Below are 24200 nucleotides of genomic sequence, written 5' to 3'. Positions count from 1 at the left end.
ATTAGACTATGACAAGTATTGAGTTGAGGGCAATCAGTGCATCGTTGCTACAATTTTACATTTGTAGAATATATTTCTTATGATATCATATTGGATAAAACTCCAAATAAGGGATTTTTTAAAAACTTACTAGGTTATAAAACAGTAATATATTAAAATACTTTTTTTGTTGTTGTTAAGTCAATTTACACAGAAAAGTTATGTAATTATTTGTTTTATTTTGACTAGGCGTTTACAATCCCTAATTAAAAATATTACTCTTAGAAGAACAAAGACCAGCAAAATTAAAGGAAAACCTGTTTTGGAGTTACCAGAACGTAAAGTATTTATTCAGCACATTACACTTTCAGATGAAGAGAGAAAAATTTATCAGTCTGTAAAAAATGAAGGCAGAGCTACTATTGGAAGGTATGGAAAAAAGAAAGCCATTTTAGAAAATAATTTTTATTTTCTTTCCTATTTAACTGAATAGTATTTTTTAGAAATGTCAGCAGTAAAGTCTGAAGTCTACTGAAAGATAATATGCTTCTTTATTTAAATTGTTTTTCATGAATTTGTAGTTGAAGTAAGTGAAATTGTATTACAACTTACCAGGTAAGTAATTCCTTAAGTTAGGAAAAAAAATGAAATGATGAATTATGAATGGCTAGTTAAAAGACCTTGTTTGTTCTATTCCTGGCTATCATGGGAGTAGATAAAAACATTGAGAGAAGTATATATATATATATAGAGAGAGAGAGAGAGAGAGAGACAGAGAGAGATAAAAAACCTATTTAAGGACCAAAACTTTGGGGAATGTCCACATTTAAGAAGTAGGAAAATAAAGAGAAGTTTATGTAGAAGATTCTATCAAGGGCAGAATTATGAAGAAAAGTAAAGAAAACTGTTGGAGAAAGAGGGAATGGTTAGGAGTGTCAGATAGTATGGAGACTTAGAAAAGCCATTTAAATGGTGATTCAGGAGTTATTGGTGTAAAATCTTAACATAGGTTCACCAGAATAGTGAGGTGTGTACCAAATTGTAGGTGTAAGGGAATTGCAAAGAAGTAGCAGCTGTAGGTAGGGGTAGACAACTTTCATGAAGTTTGTAAACGGAAGAAGAAAGTGAGACTGGTACATAGGATTGCTGGTTGGTTGCTCTGTCAGTGTTTTGCATTTTATTTGAAAAATCTGCCTTGAGGGGCGCCTGGGTGGCGCAGTCGGTTAAGCGTCCGACTTCAGCCAGGTCACGATCTCGCGGTCCGTGAGTTCGAGCCCCGCGTCAGGCTCTGGGCTGATGGCTTGGAGCCTGGAGCCTGTTTCCAATTCTGTGTCTCCCTCTCTCTCTGCCTCTCCCCCGTTCATGCTCTGTCTCTCTCTGTCCCAAAAATAAATAAACGTTGAAAAAAAAATTAAAAAAAAAAAAAAAATCTGCCTTGAGAAAAGAAAGCATAGAAGAGACTACACATAGAAAAGAGAATAAAGCAGATTGGTGGATAAAAATGAAGCCTAGCGGGGGGGTAAAGAGTGCAGTCAGTGAAATATGAAACAAAGGGTATCTACAGAGAAAGGTGGTGGGAAGTTGAAGATAGCTGGATTTGCAGCCATTATAAAAAGTTGTTAAAGTTCTTAGAGTGGGATACAGGCTTCATGTAGTATTGAATATATGTAGACTTTCCAACAACACGTGAAATCTGGGACTTTCCAACAACATGTGAAATCTGGGGAATAGGAGCTGATAACGTAGATTATAAAGGGATTGGGGATTGGTAGAAGGTGAGAAATTCTAGTCCAAGCAAGAACATGTTTGATGGTAGTGCTTATGGAACCAGAATGAGTAGGAGACAAGTAAAGGCAAAAGAGGGCTGAGAAAATAGGCGAATCTTCAAGATACGAGAACTTCATTGAAATATGAAGCAGGTTTAACAGGAATTAGTTTGAAAAAGATTGTTCTAACTAAGTAAGTGATTTCAGATTTCAGAATTTTGCAGTGGTGATTGAAATTTCCTTCATACTCATTCTTTCAACCAGAATTTATTAAGTGTAATACATTTTGAGATACAACATAATAAAATAGACAAAAGTCTTTACCCTCAATGAGTTTATATTTTAATGGCAGGAAACAGACAATTAAAAAAAATTAAATTTTATGGAAAAAAACTAAAGCAGAGAAAGGGGATAGGAAGTGTTGAAGCTAATAGGTTATTCAGTGAAGACCTTACTGAGGTGATATGTGGGAATAGGTCTAAAAGAGACTGGAATTGGGGACATTTCAGAGGGAACAGCAAGTATAAAGGCCCTGAGTTGGGAGCATGTTTGGTGAGCTTAGAAAGCAACTGAGGCAAGTGTGGCTGGATGATATGAGCTAGATGGAAAAGCAATGATGTCAGAGAGAGATTGGAGTGGGGACTACATGGTGGTTTTGTAAGGCATTACTGCATATTTCAAGGACTTTGGCTCTTACTTTCTTTAGTTTAGAAAACTTTGAAGGGTTTTGAGCCAGGAGAGTGATATAATCTTACTTATATTTTAAAAGGATCACTGACTGCTGTGTTAAGATTTAGATTCTAGGAGTACGGGCATAGATAGGGAGAAGAGTGGCAGTAGTCAAAGTAAGAGATCATGGTGGTTTTCACTACAGTAGAGTGGTGATGAAGGGGGTGAAAAATGGTTGGATTCTGTCATAGTTTGAAGGCAGAGCCAACAGAACTTGCTGATGGGGAGGGAGACAGGAGTCAAAGATAACACTGAGCTTTTTCACATGAATGTGACTAGAAAGTTGAAATTACCATTTGCAGAAATAGGTCTGTGGGAGGAGCAGAGTTTTTTCAGGAAAGATCGGAAGTTCAGTTTTGGACCCATTGACTGATGCCTGTGAAACTTCTAAGGGGAGATTCTCATATATAGGAAATTAGTGTTCATGGGAAAGTTCTTAATGTAAATTTGAAAGTCACCTGTGTGTAGATGGTAATTAAAGCATGAGACTGGATGAGAAGAGATCTAACAAGGAAGACAGGAGTGGCTGGTGGAAGAGGAGTGAGTGGTGGAGGCTTCTACTCTTATCTGGGACTCAAAAGAGATCCGTTAAACTGAAATGCTGACTATTAGTGTAGTAAGTGACCATACCAAGGAATAGACTGGTTGTAAAGGTTATTCTATTTGAAAAGGTTGAGAAGAGTTAACTATTGAAACCACAGAAAAGAAATAGATTGTTTTAAAAGTTTTCTTTTTCTTTTTTAAATGTTTGTTTATTTCTGAGAGAGAATGAGCAGGGGAGGGGCAGAATCCAAAGCAGGCTCTAGGTTCTGAGCTGTCAGCAGAGAGCTCGACGTGGGGCTCGAACTCAAGAACCGCAAGATCATAACCTGAGCCAAAGTTGGATGCTTAACTGACTGAGCCACCCAGGCACCCCTAAAAGTATTTTTTTACTATGTAATACATTTAGTAACATTTATTGAGCACTTACTAGATGTTATGCATTCAAGTGCTTATATGTTTTAATTCACAACAATCTTACCAAGTCAATACAATGATTACCCACGTTTTCTAGATAAAGAGTCTGAGGCACAGTAACTTGTACTAGGTCACACAGCTAGTGAATGACAGAGCTGGTATTTAGATTCAGGCAGTTTGGTTCCAGAGCTTGTGAGTTTAACCTTTATATTATATTGCCTCTTCTTTGTACTGTTGACTGTTTAGAATTATTTGTTGACATAATACTACTATTACTAATAACAGCAGATAGATAGATGGATAGATATATGACTTAACCATAGTGCAGACACTATTCTGAGTGTTTTCCATGTATTAACTTTTTTTAATACAACTGTCTTATAGTGTCATGGTAATAATACATACTCATAAAGATGTGACAGCTGAAGACACAGGTTAAAAATCTACCCGGAGCACCTAGGTGGCTCAGTTAGTTAAGTGTCTAACTTCGGCTCAGCTTATGATCTCACAGTTTGTGAGTTAGATCCCTATGTCAGGCTCTGTGCTGACAGCTCAGAGACTGGAGCCTCCTTTGGATTCTGTGTCTTTCTCTCTCCCTGCCTCTCCCCGACTCATGCTCTGTGTCTTTCTCTCTCAAAAATAAACATAAAAAAAAAAAAAGAAAGAAAAACCTACCTAAAGTTTCACAGTTAAATTGGCAGAGCCAGGTTTTCAACTCAATCTAGCTCTAGAGTCTGTGCTCCTAATCATTAAGCTGTACTTCTTCTATTGCCTTAATATACTTATAAATGTGATTGTATATAATTTTTGGATTACCCATTCTTCTTTCAGAAACCTGTCATTGTCCTGCTGTATTTTCTGTTGGATGTTTCTATTGAAAACCCTGATTTTATTTTAGGTTTTTCTTTAAAGTCCAGCACCAAGACCTCTCTTGATTTTTTTCTGGAACATGTGATACTGTTTAAATCTGTAGATTCTGGGCTTTTCCACCTCCTCCTTTTCCTGGAAAGTTTTCTTTAAATGTTGTTTTCTGTTCCATTTTTTTATCTTTGTATGTTTTAGATGTTTTTTTGTTTTCCATTGGTATCATTTTATTCTAATCCTTTATATCTTTCTGTTAAATTTTATTTTTTCTAAGTTTATTTTTGAGAGAGAGCGCATAAGCAAGGGAGGAGCAGAGAGAGGGGGAGACACAGAATGTGAAGCAGGCTCCAGGCTCTGAGCTGTCAGCACAGAGCCTGATACAGGGCTTGAACCCACGAGCTGGGAGATCATGACCTGAGTTGAATTTGGACTCTTGACAGACTGAGTCACCCAGGCGCCCCTGTTTAATTTTATTTTTTATTTTTCTGTTTCCCACATTCTTGCTTATGTTTATGTCAGTGGCTTGTCTCTTTTATGCTGATTTCAATGTGGCTTTCATTTCTCTGATGGTTCACTTTTCTCTTTCACACTTCTGAACTGTACCACCTCAGTTTTCATCTGTTGTTTTGCCATGATAGTAAATCATGGCAGTATCCTTGTTCATAATTTTTATTTGCTCTGTGGCCACATTTTTTTGGTGAGTTTTCTTTCAATGCCATTTGTTCGTCCCTTGCTCTTTGCTGATTATTATATTTGAATGTCTTGAGTTCTTTCTGGACTATTTATAAGAGGTTAATATGAAGGGGGAAGGCCATAGCTATGTCACAGACTAGTAGGAAGTATCCCTATATAAATTATGACTCAGGGTTATATATATGAGCCTTTTAGGTTTTATTTGTGCTTATACAACAGAGATCAGAAGCTGTAGATTCCTTGTAATATGGAATTTTATGCCCATAATCTTTTCTGTAAACACAGTAGGTCTGTTGTATTTCCTTATTTAGCTGGTCTTCTCTCTTTGGTATAAAACTTGTCCAGGGAAGTTCAGACCACAGCCATGTACCCTGTTCTGTTTTTGCATATGAAACATGTTGATTTTCCCCTAAGGGTTGTGCCATCTGTTTTGAAGAACTGTGCTCTGGCAGGTCTGTTTGAGATCTGCAGTCATCTCTCTTGGTATCTTCTATCCAACTTCTATTGTAACTGGCAGCCATTTCTCATATATTTTGCTTCATTGTTACAAGTCTCTTATTTCATTAAAGGTGGTTTGCTTTTCTGTTTTCCACTGTTTTGATTTCCAGAGAAGAAGGGAACAATGCCATTTTTATTCCACTATTTTAGAATAGGGAATAATATTGTTTAAAGGCCTTCATAATATTTAACATTTTTATCTCTAGGTATTTTAATGAAGGGACTGTCCTTGCACACTATGCAGATGTCCTGGGTCTTTTGCTTAGATTGCGGCAGATTTGTTGTCATACTCATCTTCTTACGAATGCAGTGTCTTCCAGTGGTCCCTCAGGTAAGTAGATGTGATTGGTTTACACTATTATATTGGTTATGGATATTTAAATCAGGATGAGAAATTTTTCATATTACCTAAATACAGTTTCTTATTCGTCAGATGAACATTGTTTTTAGAATAGAACTCAAGAATATACCCACAAATTCTTACCAATGAAATGGAGTAATAATGACGTCTTCCAGGATTTCCAGTGACAGATAACAGTGACAAATTGGATTTGCTTTTTATTCTGTGGTAGTATGTGCAGACTATAATGATGCTGTTGTGTAAGGTATATTATGTGGGTTAGCTACTATTCTAGCATCTGAATTTTTTTTTAATTTAAACCATGCTTTTTGCCTATGATAGAAAAAACCTAAATAAGGACTACCCGAGCAAAACTTTTCCCCATATAAGGAAGATTAACTTGTCTAGTCATATTACAAATCTTGCTGTGAAATTAATTTTTCAGCCTTTTCTCTAGGAAATGATACACCTGAAGAACTACGAAAGAAGTTAATAAGGAAGATGAAGTTAATTCTGAGCTCAGGTTCTGATGAAGAATGTGCAATTTGCTTGGATTCTTTAACGGTTCCTGTCATAACACATTGTGCACATGTCTTTTGTAAGCCCTGTATTTGCCAAGTCATTCAGAACGAGCAGGTTAGTTTATGCTAGGTACAGAGTCAGTGTTTGATGGAATGGTGCACTAGTCAGTCTTGAGTGTAATGAAAACCGAAGTCCAACAGATTGTAAAGAGTTGGATTTACTTAGACTTACTAGTGCACCTTTTATGGTTAATTATGTCAGTATTTTATAGGTAATCTGTTTCTTATAATTCCTTTTAAACATAAAAAGACACCACACATTTGGAGGCATGTTCACAGTTAATATCCTAGTTCTACTGTTAAGATCATTGCTATCCAATAAATGGATCAGTAATGTGAGACACAAAGGTAATTTTAAACTTTCTAGTAGAAATAGGTGAAGTTAGTGACATTTTTGTTCATCCAGTATATCTAAAATTGAGATTTTTACATGATTTTTTTACTTTAAGTGTTCAGAGTGTGGTATTGTACAGTTACAGCACATCTCAGTTTGCCTTTGCTGCATGTCAGGGGCTTGCCACATGTGTTTATTGGCTATTGGATAAGGTAGGTCTAGATTCTTAGATATGGTAGAATTTTTGAAGTGGAATAATCCTTTAAGCAGTTCTTCAGCTGAGGTAGAGTTTTTTTTAAAACATTTTTATTGGTATACTTGTAGGAAAAAATGCCTAAGTCATGATTGTGCAGTTGAGTGAATTATGAAGTAAACACATTCATTTAACTACTACTCTGGTCTCCCTGTGTCCCCTTCCAATCATTTACCTCCTCCCTCCTCCCCAAAGCTAACACCACTAAACTGACTTTTAACATTGTTTTAGTTTCACAATCTTTTTATTATAATAGTATTTGGTATGTAGTTATTTTGGAGACTGTTTATTAGCTTGTGTTGGTACAAATGGACACAAAAAATATTGCTTTGAATGAGCCTGATAGGATTTAACAGGTCTTGACTAGCTTTGTAAGCCATCTAAAAAGGAAAAAAAAATTTAAGTTTATTTATTTATTTTGAGAGAGAGAAGCAGGGTGGGAGGGGCAGAGAGAGAGGGGGATAGAGGATCCAAAGCGGGCTCTGTGCTGACAGCAGAAAGCTTGATGCAGGGCTCAAACTCCCAAACCATGAGATCATGACCTGAGCCAAAGTTGGACACTGAACCGACAGAGTCACCCAGGTGCCTCAGAAATTTTTTTTTCCTAAAGAACAGTTTCAACTAGTGTGCTGTAATGTAGTTAGGTTCAAGATACTATTATTTCTGGTTTCTTTACTTGTCTGCAAGTAGTACACTTCACCCTGAACAAGGCAGGGGTTGGGGTGCTAACCCCCTGTGCAGAAAATCTACCCTAAAACTTTACTAATAGCCTACTGTTGACTGGAAGCCTTACTGATAACATAAACAGTTGACACATATCTTTGTTATATATTATATGTGGTATTCTTACAGTAAAGAGAAAATACTAAAATCATAAAATTCATTTATAGTACTGTACTGTATTTACTGAAAAAAAATCCTCATACCCATGTTCAAGGGTAAACTGTATTATAGTATTTGTTTCAAGTTCCTGTTGCTAGTCAAGATGACATACTTTTTGCTTTTTTTACCCAGTCCCACTTGACACATTAGAACATTACATCTGCCTGGAGTTGAGCATGTACAGATTTATCTCAAGTGGATGAATCTAAAAAGTCTAATAAAATGCTAGCTATTAAGGTTTTAGAATTTACCATGCTTTTTAAAAATTTAGGTAAGTTGGGGCACCTGGGTGACTCAGTCGGTCAAACATCTGACCCTTGATTTTAGCTCAGGTCATGATCTCACGGTTCGTGAGTTTGAGCCCCATGTCTGGCTCTGTGCTGATGGTGCAGAGCCTGCTTGGGATTCTCTTTCTGCCCCACCATCATGCGCTCACTTGCTCTCTCTCAAATAAACTTGATAAAAAATTTTAGGTAAGTTGATATTTGTTCCTCTGATAAACTTCATTCATATCTTATTCTTTTCTTATATAGCCACATGCTAAATGTCCTTTATGCAGAAATGATATACATGGAGACAATTTATTAGAATGTCCTCCAGAAGAATTGGCATGTGACACTGAAAAAAAGTCTAATATGGAATGGACATCCAGTTCAAAGGTAAAATATACATGGGCAAATATTTGAGTATTTGTTTTACATTTATATGAGGATACCATTTATTAAAATAATTCTTTTCATCCTGTCATTTAAATGTTATGCTCTGTTAGTTAACTTTTTAATTTTCTAGTGGTGCATTTGAGAGCAAAGAAGCTTCAGTTTATGAGTGCATTTTTTCAGTGTTTTTAAAAACATTGTCTTTTACTTTTGCATTTTTAGGGAAATAATGGGGCAGGGCCTTTCTTTTCCTAATAAAAAAATTATATGTATTTTGCCTATTCAAAATGGAATCCAACAGGTGTTATAATTTTTTTTGCAGATTAATGCACTAATGCATGCATTGATTGACTTAAGAAAGAAGAACCCCAACATAAAAAGTTTAGTTGTTTCTCAGTTTACAACATTCCTGTCTTTAATAGAAACACCACTCAGGTAAATTCAGTATTGTTTCTCACTTTGAGTAAAAGGATTTTATGTAAGTGTTTTGATAGGGATAGCAAAAAATAATTGTCTTACCAGTTACAGTCATTTCATCTATGTAAAATGATAGAGTCACAATATTTCCTGGGAGCACAGGATTTTAAAGATAAGTCCTGAATTTATCAGAAAAAATACTGACTGGTGGTTAGTAAATACTTGTCAGAATAAATGAGTGGAAGAATTGGTTGAATGAAATTTGTAATTAACATGTTTTTAAAATAGTATAGAAGGTGTTACTTGTCTCTTTTGTCCTTCCATTAGAGCCTCTGGATTTGTGTTTACTCGTTTGGATGGTTCTATGGCACAGAAGAAAAGAGTTGAATCAATTCAGTGTTTTCAAAACACTGAAGCAGGATCTCCAACTATAATGCTTCTATCTTTGAAAGCAGGTGGAGTTGGTTTAAATCTTTCTGCAGCTTCTCGCGTGTTTTTAATGGATCCAGTAAGTAGTTCTGTAGATTTTAAACTTTTTTGAAAAATGAACTGTTCGGTAAATACCTTTGCAGTTATAATTGATTGTGAAAACTCTGAGGCAAACTTTAGAAATAGATAACTTAGTAAATGTGTATTGAGGGCTTTTTCTTAAGCACTTTACATATATCAAATGAAATTGTCACAATATCCCTATGAGGTCAGTGTATTACTGTCCTTACTTTACAGGTGAGGAAACTGAAGCACAGAGAAGTAAAATAACTTGCCCATCAAAGTCCATGTTTTTAATTTGTGTGCTGCAGTTTTCTACTTCTATATATATGCAATTAGTTTCTGTTATCTGTCATGCTTTTAATGTAGTGGTTTCATCCATGTGGCCAACAAATAATGCAGTCCTATGTTGTGTCAAGGAGTCTTACAGGCACTAGGAATCTGGCTATAAACAAGGTAGACAAAGTAGCTACCATCATGGTGCTAATAGTCTCAATTTTTAATGTGCAAAGAATTAGGTAGAATGTAATTTCTGACCTGTATCCTCAGAGATTTAGGAGTTCTTAGATGTGACCCAGGAAGCTGTTTTAATACAGACCATAGGTGATTCAGGTGCAGGTGTCCAGCATCACAATTTTAGAAACTAATACCATTCATGGAATATTTTGGATAAATTCTAGCATCTAATAGGGTGCAGTCACTTGTGGTTGGTATAATATAGGTTTAGCTGTAGAGTGGGAGCTAAAATTCAGACTGAACTTTACTCACTAAACTGACCTAGGAGGAACATCCACAGAGGAGCAGCACCTTGTTCTAATTGCTCAAAGAGGCTGTTTGAGCTGCAGGCATTCTGGACTAATTTAGTTTCTAATTTGTACTGGGTTACTGTTTGGGCTAGCGGCAACCCTATTTGCTATTTCTGTGATTCATAGATTTGAGATTTGTGGTTTTAGAGCTTGTTGCCTGAAACTCAGAAAATTTCATAACCAAGTTTACTGAGCTACAAATTTGAGTTCTTCTGGTTAGGCCATCTAGTTTATGTATGAACGCACCTCTTACCAAGACTTTTTCCTCACCTGAGGGTATTAACACCCACCCAGTTCAATACTAGCCAGAGCCATATTTTGGCATTCACAGACATTAATGTCATGGATGGCAGTGGTCTGTTGTGTTTTCTTGCCTTCGTTTTGTGGATGAAGTCTTAAATCTTTGCTAGAGTTTTAACTAACCTGATGATATTCTTAAAAGATGATTTTTGGACAGATTCCCAAATTATTTTTTTCTTTGGTTATAATCTTAATATCTGATAAGGAAAAGGTGGATACCAAATATAGTTTTATAAAACTGATGATCAAAAACTATATTCTTTTATCAGTTTATAAAAACTTCTGGAATGTTTTAGTAATTCATAGATTGATTTTCATTGAACATTTTAAATGTTTCTTTGAAATGGAAGCCACGTTCCAGGAAAATAACTCATGAAAATCTTTGACCTTTTCATGGAATATTGCATAAGGGCTAAGGTGTATTTTAAATGTTTGATTATGAACTTTTGATAAAGCTAATTACCTTCCTTCATCAGTACATGTGAGAATGAAAACTGTCAGTTTTAGATCATGAAATAAATTTAGATTCCTGGTAGTCATACTATACGTATATTGTCAGCTCATTAGAAGGTTCCTAGATAAAATACAACAGAAAGAACATTTTACCTGGGCTCTTGGTATAACGGTTTCTAAGCGTGTCCAATTGTGAAATACAAAATATGTACAAAATATGATTATCAGTTTTAGAAAACCATAAGCTAAATATTTCCTTAAAATCTGATTTCTGTACAAAAACCACCCAAAACTCAGATTACAACAGTAGTAAAATCTCCTTTTCCCTAGAGCTCAAAGGAACTTTAAATAGAAGAAAGTAACAGCCTGAGTATGAATCCTATTATACACTTACTTACATGTACATTTATGATTTTAATTTTCAGATAGTACTTTGCTGTGTAAATGTTACTTTTCCCTCAACACCCCATTTTCAGCTTCAAGAATCATCCCATAGTTTAAAATTTAATGATCCCTACACTGATAGTTCATGATAGTATTTCCAAACCATTTGACTCCTGTATTTCTAGACTGAAGAACTCTGTATGTTTCTGCTTATTCTTTTCTTCGCTTCATTGTTTTATTCTTCACTTTAAGACAGTCCCCAAACGGGTGCCTGGGTGGCTCGGTTGAGCATCCAACTCTTGATTTCAGCTCAGGTCATGATCCCAGGGTTGTGGGATGGAGACCCCGTCCCCAGCATGAAGCCTACTTAAGATTCTCTGATTCTCTCTCTCCCTCTGCCCCTCTCCACAGCTCTCTCTTTAAAAAAAAAAAAAAGTCTCCATGAGAATGCCTTTGTTTAATGTTACTTTTAGTTCAATTTTGAAGTCACATTCAAATATAGATACAAAAAATTACATCAACAGAGCCTCTAGTTTTAGGACTTATAACAAATGGAAGTAAAAAAGAAAAACCAGCAAAAAGAAAACTTTTTTTCATAAATGGACCCAATTATGTATCTTTTCTGATGTAAATTAAGCCATTTAAGAGGATGTGTAACCTTTTTTTCCTTTGTTAAACATAGATCAACTTCAAAATGAAAAAGAAAAGATACTAATGCTGGGTGCTTTCTATGCATCAGGCACTGTTATTGGATACTAGAAGCAGTGGAGTGAAATGATGGAGAGTAGCTGCTGGTCATAGTAGCAGAGCGGGTGGGGTTCCCAGAGCATTTATGTCAGTATCTAATTCAGTCAGAGAAATTTTAGTCAGTAATAGATGACTGAGTAATACTGAAATGAAAGGATATGTGCAGAAAACTCACAGATCAGGGTGGTAATAAAGCCGTTCATATTCTTGTTAGGCCTGGAATCCAGCTGCTGAAGATCAGTGCTTTGACAGATGCCATAGACTTGGCCAGAAGCAAGAAGTTATCATCACAAAAGTGAGTTTTTAAGCCATGTGTTTTAAAATTAAGTTGATTTGGTTTTTAAAATTACACAAAAAAATGTATGAATGTATTATAAAAGTTTGCAGAATTATGCAGAACAAAATATGAAGATCACCTTTAATCTCCTTTAGAGGAAACCACCATCAGTAGTTTAACATGTTATTCAAAGTCCCTTTCTCTACTTTACATAGATTCATTTGTATGTATACATCTCTCCTTTAAAAAATTTCTTTTAAGGTAAATGGGACCATACTTTTATTTTTTTCCCTTAGCAGTATATATTGGGAACTACCATATAAGTACATATAGAGCCTATTCTTTTTTTCCCTATGCTAGTAAAGTATACATAAAAATAGTTGAAGTAAATACTGTGAAGTGTCCAGTTCAGTGGCAGTACTTACTTTCATACTGTCGTGCAGTTATCACCATCATCCATCTCCAGAACTTTTTCATCGCAACTTGAAACTCAGCCCTCAGCAAACAACCTTCTGCTTTCTGTGTATTTGATGACCCTACAAAGCCATTTTTTTTTAACATCTGCATATAGATACATCATAATTTCTTTAACTAGTCTAATGTTTTGCTAATAAAAACAGTGCCATAATTGGCATTATATTACATAAAAGTACTTCTTCAGGATAGGTTAAGGAAACTAGAATTCTGGATTTAGAACTCTTACAGCTTTCAAATTGTTTTCAAAATAGGCTTAATGATATATAAGCATGATATAAATTTTTCCTTACATGATGGTCAAAAAAGTGCCCTTTCAGGGCACCTACGTGGCCCAGTTGGTTAAGCATCTGACTTCACCTCAGGTCGTGATCTCATGGTTCATGAATTCGAGTCCCACGTCGGGGCTCTGTGCTGACAGCTCAGAGCTTGGAGCCTGTTTCAGATTCTGTGTCTCCCTATCTCTGTCTGTCCCTCTCCCGAGAGTTCATGCTTTCTCTCACAAAATGAATAAACATTAAAAAAAATTTTTTTTAAGTCCCCTTTCAATTTACATATACCAAAGACTTTGAGTATATTTATATTTCACTTATAATAATATATATATAATATCACAGATATTATAATATCTGTTAATATTTTTTTCTGTGAATTGGTTGGTGTTTGCCCAGTTTTCATGAAGTACAAATATAGTCTTATAAAATAAAGGACTCTTTTTTTTTTTTTTTTTTTTTTAAAGTTTTTATTTATTTTGGGGACAGAGAGAGACAGAGCATGAACGGGGGAGGGGGAGAGAGAGAGGGAGACACAGAATCGGAAACAGGCTCCAGGCCCCGAGCCATCAGCCCAGAGCCCGACGCGGGGCTCGAACCCACGGACTGCGAGATCGTGACCTGGCTGAAGTCGGACGCCCAACCGACTGCGCCACCCAGGCGCCCCTAAAGGACTCTTTTATACAGTCTGATTTAAAATTTGTTGGGTATATTGCAGATGGTTTGTTATCAAGCTTTTCCTTTGAACTGGTTGTGTTTTTTATGATTTTAAAACAGGTCAGCTTTTTAAAAATACCTTATGGATTTTAAGATCTTAGGGGTGCCTGGGTGGCGCAGTCGGTTAAGCGTCCGACTTCAGCCAGGTCACGATCTCGCGGTCCGTGAGTTCAAGCCCCGCGTCGGGCTCTGGGCTGATGGCTCGGAGCCTGGAGCCTGTTTCCGATTCTGTGTCTCCCTCTCTCTCTGCCCCTCCCCCGTTCATGCTCTGTCTCTCTCTGTCCCAAAAATAAAGAAAAACGAAGAAAAAAAAAATTAAAAAAAAAAAAAAGATCTTAGAATTTATCTTCAAATTTAAAAACAAATCCCTCCCATATTCTTTTAAAATATTTTATCTTTTAGGAGTCATGATATGGTTCTTTTTTCAAATGAAGAGCTGTGTGCTCCATCTTTTTTTTTTTTTTTTAAGTATATCCTTTTTTTCTCCTTATTTGAAATGTCACTTTTATCATAAACGAGTTCATATATATTAACGTGAGTCTCTTTCTGGACTTTTGTTCCTGTGTTCCGGTTTCACTAATTTCTTTTCCTAATCCCAGGACAATATCACTTTAATAATTATTATGGTTTTTTAAAGTATGCTTTGATAACTAGCAGGACAAAGTGTTCTCATTAACCCTTTTTTTTCAAGATTGGTTAATATGATTATTTAGTCTTGAACTGTGGATTTATAAGTTACCAGATCCCATTTAAGAAATCTTTTTTGGGGTTTATTGAATTTATGATCAATTTGAGAATGGTCTCCTTTATAAATAAGGAGTGTTCCCATACAAGAATTTAGTATGTCTCTCTACTTAGGTCTTTTCACGTTGTATAGTTCATCTTGTTTAATTATTACAGTTACTGGGATCTCTACACAATGTTGAATAGTAGTAGTGATAGTAATCATTCTTGACCTGTTCCTTTTATTGTTTTAAGTGTACTGTACTTGGTAAAGTTCTAGTGGATACATTTAAGATTGAGGACATTTATTTGTAGGTTAATGAGGATATTTTTTAATCAAGGTTTTTATCAGAAATGTTCAATTTTTTTATTTTTGAGAGAGAGCATGACTGGGAGAAAGGCAGAGAGAGAGGGACACACAGAATCTGAAGCAAACTCCAGGCTCTGAGCTCTACACAGAGCCCAACGTGGGGCTTGAACTCATGGAAACCATGAGATCATGACATGAGTCAAAACTGGACACTTAACCTGACTGAGCCAGCCAGGGCGCCCCTATCAGAAATTCTTCGTAGGCATCTTTTTTCTCTTTAACTTTTTCAGATTGTAAGTTAAACCAGGTAAAGGCTTATTCCATTTCTTGGAAAATCTCATTTGGCTATTTAAATATAATGCTAAATTTATATTGCTAATTCCAGTTACAGAGTTGCCTATAAAGTTTGCTTATAGGTTTGCTATGGTGCTGTTGTAAAGATGTAACTTTATGGCCTTACAGCCATATTCTTTATACAAGAAAGCCATACTGAGTGATGAGGGAAAGCAGTGTTCAGCTGTAGTTACTATGTCATGTTCTGAATATACTCACTGCATATTGAGAAAAAAAGAGCTAAATAGTTTATAATAGATTATTGAGCAATTTTAAAAGCTTTGTAATACAGTAGAAAAGCAGATTTCCTTATAGTGGACCAAGATTTTATGTCTTAATTTTTTTTTTTTTTTTTTTTTTTTTTACATTGAAGATTTTAAATATTGTAACCTAAAAGTACTTACCTTTTTTTTTTTTTTTTCTTTTTTAAAGTTCATTGTGAAGGATTCTGTTGAAGAAAATATGCTGAAAATACAAAACACAAAGAGAGAACTTGCTGCTGGAGCCTTTGGAACTAAAAAAACAAATGCTAATGAAATGAAACAAGCTAAAATTAATGAGATCAGAACTTTAATTGATTTATAATTTGTGGGATTTTGGTAAGGTCAGTTTGATTAGATATATACAGAAATTTTGGAAATGAGAAAATACAGAGTTTTAGAAATGAGATCTAGAGAGTATGTCTTCTAAAAGGAGCATATCGTTTTATATTAGTAACGTATGATCTATATATGAACCTATTTTTAATGATATTTCAAATAGCAATAAGTTCTGTTACATACTGTGGCCTAAAATAATTTTTTGAGAAAAAAAGTTACTTTTTCAACTTTTCATAGTATCTTTGCTGAGTATTTTCATATATCTTTCAAGTACTCAGCTTTTTCATATTTCAAATAAGGTCAAACCTTTTATACTTTTGACTGAATAAAGAGTTATTTTCTGTGTTGAACATACTTCGTTAATCACTAGAGCTTCCCATTTGTGATGCTATATAGATTCACAGTCCCTGTAAACGATTAGTATATATAGACTATATACAAGAGATTTTATTACTTTGAAAAACCGTATTTACATTCCAGAATCAAACCTTAAATGAGAGACCTAATTCCAGGTTAGCAAGTTACTTACAATTTTTTTTTGGCAGTTTGAGATACAATTCACATTGGTGACTTGCAGTTTTGTGTTTATGAAAATATTAGGGACTGTGTTAGAACACTTTTTCTCCATTTTAGTCCAGTTAGTTCTATTGTTTAAATGTAATTTGATGTGTTAGTGTGTAAATACAGTCTGTGGGGGTGAGAAGTAACCAATTCTACTGTTTGATTTGAATATTTAAATTATGGCATTGCTGAATAGATATTTCTATATGTATAATTTTTATTTATGTAGCTTTTTTAAAAAAAATAACTTTATAAATTTTTATAATTCAGAAGACTACTATATGTGAGAGGCGTGATATCTGGATGGAAGTTGGGCTGGATGACCTCCAAAATCGTTTCAACTCTTAAAGACATCTTAATCCTGAATGGAAAAATTTCTTTGTTATTGTGTTTAGAATCAGACTTTGATTTTGGAACTTCAGTAATTCATCCTTACATTTATCTATAAAATTAGTCCTCTTTTTCTTCTTTTGTTAATAAGCAGACTCACAGTAGTTGCCATGGCATTCTAGAGGACTCTGAGTCACATTTAAAACAAGCTCTACATTTGGCAATCACATGAGGTAGTAGTGTTTTTCCTTAAAAGAAACTTTGCTCCAGAGACAGATTAATTACTGTAACAGAAGCTTCTGTTTGACGATACAGACTTAAGAACACCATATAGTTTATAGTGTTAAGAAATGACTTGACTTAAAGAGGATCTTGGAGGCAGTGTTGTGTTCCAGGGCATACATTTAGATATGTGCTAAACCCATCAACAGCTAAATTCTCCCCTCCCTGTGTTGTCTCTTGATCCAAGGGCAGCAAGAATCTTTCCAGTCTCTTTTCTTTTTGGCATCAGGTAAGGCAGAGGGCTGGTTAAAAGATCAACAGACTTTTCTGCACAGATAAGAGTGGAATAATAACTTCGGGTTAGTCCCCTGGCATTAGGAGCAATGGGGAATTTCTGTACCTTGTAGAACTAGCATTACACAAAATCAGGTTGATCAGAATCTGATGAAATACAGTATGTGGATTTCTAAGTGCCAACACACTTGTGAGATTTAAGTACAAAAAGTTTTCAACAAAAAATACATAATCTACTCTTCTTGCTTTATAAAGGCAGAGCCTTGAAAACATAAAAGTGAAGATTTTGCTTGCTTCTTTACCCATTTATAGACTTGTTTTAAAACTCATAATGATAAATTTGGCAAGTCATTTAAAAAATATTTTTTGTGAAGTCCTATTAAGTGGTGTTAAAAAATTTAATTCTTCCTAAGAAAATCTATAAACTACCGGAATGAAAAGTTCATATTATGCAATGCTGTTTCATCATTATGTAGAATAATAGCTTTAGAAATATCTTGAATACACTGTATTCCCACTTGTGGTTCAAACTGAATTTTGTGGTTCAAACTGGATTTTGTTTTGAATTTAAAATCAATAAAAGTTTTAAAAATTAGCTTCAGTGCCATAATTTTGGTGACTTCTTTGAAGAAAATTTATCTCATGCTGTGAAGATATATTACACAATTGTGTTTTTTACTGACAGTACATAAAAAGTACTATGAATAACAAGAGTTTCCTCATTCTTCCCACCTTTTTTATTTTGGTCAATTAGGTTCCATTTCTTGTTTAGAAATCAGAGTGTATATGTGTTTAAAGTTTGTTAAATGTCTTGATCTTCTAAAACATCGGTTCCGAGTCTTTTTATTTCCTCATCTGCCAGAAAAGAGGTGTGGTAATACCTATGTATAGTGGTATCAGTAGCATAGCACTCTGAATTGTAGATTTTGCCTAATCTAGGATTGAAATAGTAAATCAAGAAAATGTTTATTACTAGTGAGTACCAATGAAATTATCTTCAAGCAGTATATTCTGTTGGGAGAAGTCAAAGGCTTTGTATTTTTTACATTCTTTATGATACTTGCCGAAAGTTCTGTTCAGTAGGATTTGGAAGATGCATTAAAAATATGAGGATGGCGTGCCTGGGTAGCTTGTGCCCGGTTAAGTGTCTGACTTCAGCTCAGGTCATGATCTCGCGGTTCATGGGTTCAAGCCCTGCATCAGTTTTGTGCTGACAGTTCAGAGACTGGAGCCTGCTTCAGATTCTGTGTCTCCCTCTCTCTGCCCCTTCCCCGCTCACACACACTCTCTCTAAAAAATAAACATTTAGGGGCGCCTGGGTGGCTCAGTCGGTTAAGTGTCCGACTTCAGCCAGGTCACGATCTCGCGGTCCGTGAGTTCGAGCCCCGCGTCGGGCTCTGGGCTGATGGCTCGGAGCCTGGAGCCTGTTTCCGATTCTGTGTCTCCCTCTCTCTCTGCCCCTCCCCCGTTCATGCTCTGTCTCTCTCTGTCCCAAAAATAAATAAACGTTGAAAAAAAAAATAAATAAACATTTAAAAAAATATATGAGGACAAATTTTATGTTTGGTTTAATGAGAACTCAAATGTTCAATCTTAAGTTTTTAGCTATATTAACTTTAAAGTATTTGCAAAAGGCATAATACAGTTTTCCCTCAGCCATTAGTAAGTGTGTAGTAACCTTCCTTACAAGTTTACATTCTGGAATGTGGAACCTTATTTGTGCAGTACTTGTGAATAAGAAGAGCCAAAAATACTGGTAGCCGTGAATAATGACTGAGATGCTTCCCTGCAGTAATGCCTACTTCAAAGGGGAAACTTGATTAGAAACCTTGTAAGCAGACAGGTTATCTTCCCGTATTAATATATTCATACTTCTTATAAGGGAGAGTAGTCTTTTATATGAAGCCATAATAACTTATTCCATTTTAAAGGATAAATGACTTATTCTCAGTTTTTGATTAAAATGAGGTATTTTTTTTAATGTTTATTTGAGAGACCGAGCACGAGTGGGGCAGAGAGAAGGAGACAGAATCTGAGGTAGGTTCCAGGCTCTGAGCTGTCAGCACAGAGCCCAATGCAGGGCTTGAACTCAGGAACTCTGAGATCACGACCTTAGTGGAAGTCGGATGCTTAACCAACTGAACCCAGGTGCCCCTAAAAAATGAGAGGTTTCCAGTTCCTTATTCAACCTTCCTGATCAAGGGTCTCCTGACAAATTTAAACCCATTTCTACTTTTAATATAAAAATTGATTTCTATAGGAAAGGAAAACAATTTTAATAATGTTTGTATTTCAATATATATGGCATAGGCCACCCTCATTAACCTGAACCAAGTGTCCAAAAGTTTGTATTAACTAAGGTTACATTGGGACTTCATTTAGAAGGCCATCAAATGTCAAAATGATTGCTTAGATTGATGGCTAAAAAAGAATTCTAGGACAGGTCTTCGCAGGTTGAAACTCAATTCTAAGAGGCTATTTAATGGGACCAGAAAGGATATTAAGAGTCATCAAAGAGTATATATATATTGTTAAGTATGTGCTGCACTTACTGAAGAGAGATGAATATTTCAAGAAGGTTTTCAGTAAGTTTGCTGCCTTTTCAACATTCTAATTAAAAATAAAGGCAGATAAAATTAACCAGGATAAAGCTTCCTGAATGCTTAATTTATCCTTTTTGTTAGGCGAGGGAAGGGCTATTCCCTAGTGGTACATTGTAGCATTTTAAAGAAATCTTGCCCTGGTATCAGTATGTTGATAAAGAAAAGGTAAATTAAGTATTTCATGAGAAACATTCTAGTGAAGGAGATGGAGACCTAATAGGCCGCTTGCACATACAGATGAAGTAAGGAGCTAAACATTTAATTTTTTTATTTTAAAAAGTATCAGAAGAGAGGGACGGGGGGGGGGGGGGGGGGGGCGGGGCGGGGGGAGAGAGAGAATCTCAAGCAGGCTCCACATTTGGCACAGATCCCACCTGGATCATGACCTGAGCTGAGATCAAGAGTTAGACTCTCAAGCTACTGAGCCACCCAGGGGCCCCAAGATAACCATTCATTTTGTATATGAATTATAGACCTTGAGCAAGCATGGAGCTAATCTCCAAAGGCATGGGTCTGACCTTTGTGTAGGCAAATTTGTCTTACAGCCTAAAGCTGTTCTACCACTGTTCACAAGGAGATTTTTTTTTTTAAAGGATATATTGATCTTCTACAAATGTTCTTATAATCCGAGTTATTTTTGCCATTTTACACATCTTACTAGGTGACCTTTGGTATTTTAGGATCCCTGGAAAAGATTTTACAGTGTAATTGTGCAGCTTTGCATGGAAAAGTTGTACTTTACCTTCATTAAGGCATATCCTTGGAAGATAAAGGAAAGAAATCTGTCTAGGGATTCTAGAGAAGTTCAGGGACTTCTCATAGCCTCTTGACACTTTTATGCACATGTTATGCTATTTTCTATAGTATGCTTATCCTTTCAGATTCCAAGTTAATTAGCCTTCAATATATACTTATTTAAAATAAGTTATGTAAGCCTTTTTAGAGTTTTAGCTCTTATGCAATGTAAAACAGGAAACAAAAAATATTAAGGCAAAAAACATGGAGTCGTAGGTTTGATTTCCCCCACACACATCAAATTTGAGGCTTTCATATCTTTTCTCAATGGTAAAAAGAAAAGGCTTTGAATCTTGTAGTTCTTTTGCTACAGATAAGTTCCAAAATACACTTAACTATCTGGATTACCTATTGCATGGCCACAATAAAGCAGTATTCGTTGTCTGAAGACTGGGTTTCTGTTCATCTCAACCAGGGAGGGACCCAGGAGCCAGAAAGGCTTTGACCACCTAAAATAGGCTTCAGTAAATCCATATACAGTTGACCTTTGAACCAACTGTATATGGTGCTGACCCCATGTGCTGTTGAAAATCTACATATAATTTGATTCTCCAAAAACTTAGCCTACTAATAAACAGCCTACTCTTAGCCAGAAGCCTTACTGAGAACACTCAACACATACTTTAAAAAAAAAAAAAAAACAGTATAAAAAGTATATATAAAGTTTGTGTGTGTGTGGGGGGGGGGGGGGGCAGGGAAGAGCAGAGAGAATCCTAAGCAGGTTCTGCACTGTCAGCATGGAGCCCAATGTGGGGCTTAAACCCACAAACCATGAGATGATGACATGAGCCAAAATCAAGAGTCAGGTACTTAACTGAGCCAGCCAGGCACCCCTATTACATACTGTATTCTTAAAATGAAGCTGGAGAAAATTATTAAAATCATAAAGAAAATACAGGACACTGCGCCCAAAAAAAAAAAAAAATCCATGTATAAGTGTACCCTCACAGTTCAACCTGTGTTGTTCAAGGGTTAACTGTACTAGCATTCAAAGGCCCTATTTCTGAACATTTGACTCTTCCTAGAATTTTTATTCTAGGCAAACAGTAGTGAGAAATGGTAACTGTCAGAGACTGAACATCAAGAAACAAGTGAATACAGAATAAGTAAGTAGATGACAAGAGTTGAACTGCTTAGAAGGTGTAAGGAGCCCTTGCCCTTATAGGTAAATGTTGACCCCGAATACATCACAATATTATAGCATAGTCCTATAACAGAAGTAGTGTCTCTTCTAGGCCCATAAAACTGCTGAAACCAGGATAAAGAGAGTTGTAGGAAACAAAGTATGTTCAGAAGCTGAATCATGTTTGTCTCAGCCAAAACTCACAACAAATTCTATCCTTGGGTTTTACCCATTTATTTTTACATTATAATTTCAGGCAGCCTATTTAGGAATGCCTTTGTGAAAGGTATTTCCCAAGTCCTATTTCAAGCCACCGTCCTCATCCCTATAGCAAAATGAAAGCTTTTCGATTAAATTGTGTTACTCCCAGAGGCTTCTGGTATTTGTATTTCTGGTTATATAGAGGTTTCTCTGATCTCATCGGTCTGTTCTAACCATACATTTGTTTAAAGCAGAGCAGAGCTATGGAGCTTGGAGTACAAAAATTTGAATCAAAATCGTCTGCAGAGTATTTACCTCTCTTATTCTCTGATTATCTGCAAAATGAGTACACTATATATATGTCATAAGATATGAGAATTGAGATGTAAATGCCCAGTAAGTTTTCTTTCCTTTTTGCTTTTTTTACAGTTTTATTTATAGGAGATTGAATTTCAGCAGCTGAAACTCAGAGAAATAAGTTAATCAAATAACTTACCCAAGTATAAAAAGATTGTAATCCATTTGTGTATTTGTAATAACAAGCCGAGAAAAAGCAAACCATAGCAGACTATTTTAAGGACAAGCCAAATCTTACTTAATGCTCCAAGTCTCAGTGACATTAAAAAGGTAAACGCTACACAAATACATTTATAGATGTTATTTATGGTAACGTTTCCTCTATTACTCACAGAGCCGAGATTGTCTTTTGGAAAGGCTTTAATCAGAAGGTGGCCCCCCGGCTATGCAACAATCACCTCATCGCTTCATGCCTCTTCTGCTGAAAACCTCACTCCCTATTGTATTGGTATAAACACCTCAATGTATCTAGTGGTTCTCAAATGTCATTTGAGACAGTCTTTTGGACTGCCTGGTAGTTACTTGAAACGGAGATACTATGGCCTCAGCCAAGACCTACTGAATCAGAATTTGTAAGTGATGAGGTGTAAGAAACTGTACTCACAATTAAGTCTCCAGTGTTTTAGGGAGCAGTGAGGTTGGAGACACAGTTGCTTGAGCGCCTCATCTTCTGTTCCTCCTTTCTCCTCACTCCTCATCCAAGCCATCGGCGACTTCGCTGCCTTCATCCTGGTGAAAGGTATGCTGCATTACCACTGTCTCTCTCCAGGACCACTACAGTAAACTAACTGTCCTTCCCATCAAGTCTTTTGTCCTTCATTCAAGCTGTTTTCCACCAGTTGCAAAAGGAGTGTTCTTAAAACGTAAACCCTAAAGGTAAGGCAATTAGATCTTTAGGAACAACTGCAATGGACTGAAACTAACCACATTAAAATTCATTAATTCATAATGATGCTTAGAACATAATCCCCCCCAAAACCACACTGGTTACCTTTGGAGGATGCCAGGAAACCAGTTCCTTATTTGTATACACATCTTCCTCAACTTATGATGGGGTTACATCTCGATAATCCCCCCCCCCCAATACAAAGATCCTGGGATTTAGGAGTATTTTGAGAAGAGCTATCAAAGCGCCTGATGCATGGAGGCACTTAAATCTTTGGTAAAAGTGCTTTGTATACTTGAGGATTATAGCAACTCATTCTCCACCAGTCCAAATAATTGTAGTGTTACCTTCAGAAATCACTTATTTAATATTCTACAATTTTAGGGAAGTCCTCAGGTTCTTCTGGAGCTCTCTGAAAGCCAGCCTCCAGAATTCCAGCTTGCCTCCAGAATTCCATACACCCCTCTATTCATTCACACCCACATTGAATAGGGCTCACCTGTGTAACCCATAGGATATTGGGGAAAGAAGGGCAACCTTGGTGGATTAGGCCATAAAAGCCATTGCAGTTTCCGCCCAATTAATGCTCTCAAGTTTCTTCTCATCATGGTCTTCTCTCCTGTATTTTTGTTTTTCCCCAATAGAATGATCTCTGATTACTCACATTGGTTTTAAAAGGTCATTTTGGGGCACCTGGGTGGCTCGGTCAGTTAAGCATCTGGCTTCAGCTCAGGTCATGAGCTCACGGTTCGTGGGTTCGAGCCCTGTGTTGGGCTCTGTGCTGACAACTCGGAACCTGGAGCCTTCAGCTTCTGTGTCTCCCTCTCTTTCTGCCCCTCCCCCACTCATGCTCACTCTCTAAAGAATAAACAAACATTAAAAAAAATTAAATAAAGGTCATTTTTGATCCTGCCCTTCCCTGGCTTGCCAAATCCTTGCAGCCTAGAATCATCTGTACATTTAATTACTATCTTTTATACTTCTCATTTTAATTC

General features: G+C 36.1%; 1 protein-coding gene across 6 annotated transcripts in view; it reads left to right on the top strand.

The window, feature by feature from the left end:
- HLTF (helicase like transcription factor) overlaps positions 1 to 17835 on the top strand; it is a 51490-nt gene extending 33655 nt beyond the window's left edge. For 2 of the 6 annotated variants that reach the window (XM_047874893.1, XM_047874892.1), the window contains exons 18-25: positions 229 to 408; positions 5693 to 5817; positions 6284 to 6462; positions 8410 to 8535; positions 8855 to 8967; positions 9277 to 9457; positions 12343 to 12423; positions 15667 to 17835. In XM_047874893.1, the coding sequence (XP_047730849.1) occupies positions 229 to 408; positions 5693 to 5817; positions 6284 to 6462; positions 8410 to 8535; positions 8855 to 8967; positions 9277 to 9457; positions 12343 to 12423; positions 15667 to 15819 (1138 nt within the window). In that variant the 3' untranslated portion in view covers positions 15820 to 17835. Of the gene's footprint in view, positions 1 to 228; positions 409 to 5692; positions 5818 to 6271; positions 6463 to 8409; positions 8536 to 8854; positions 8968 to 9276; positions 9458 to 12342; positions 12424 to 15666 lie in introns of all 6 variants that reach the window. The other 4 variants (XM_047874891.1, XM_047874888.1, XM_047874890.1 and 1 more) reach the window with 3 other exon arrangements.
- Positions 17836 to 24200: the final 6365 nt, after the last annotated feature.

This window comes from Prionailurus viverrinus, chromosome C2 (assembly GCF_022837055.1).
Source record: "Prionailurus viverrinus isolate Anna chromosome C2, UM_Priviv_1.0, whole genome shotgun sequence".
Lineage (NCBI taxonomy): Eukaryota > Metazoa > Chordata > Mammalia > Carnivora > Felidae > Prionailurus > Prionailurus viverrinus.
This window is presented reverse-complemented; position numbering and strand designations above follow the sequence as displayed.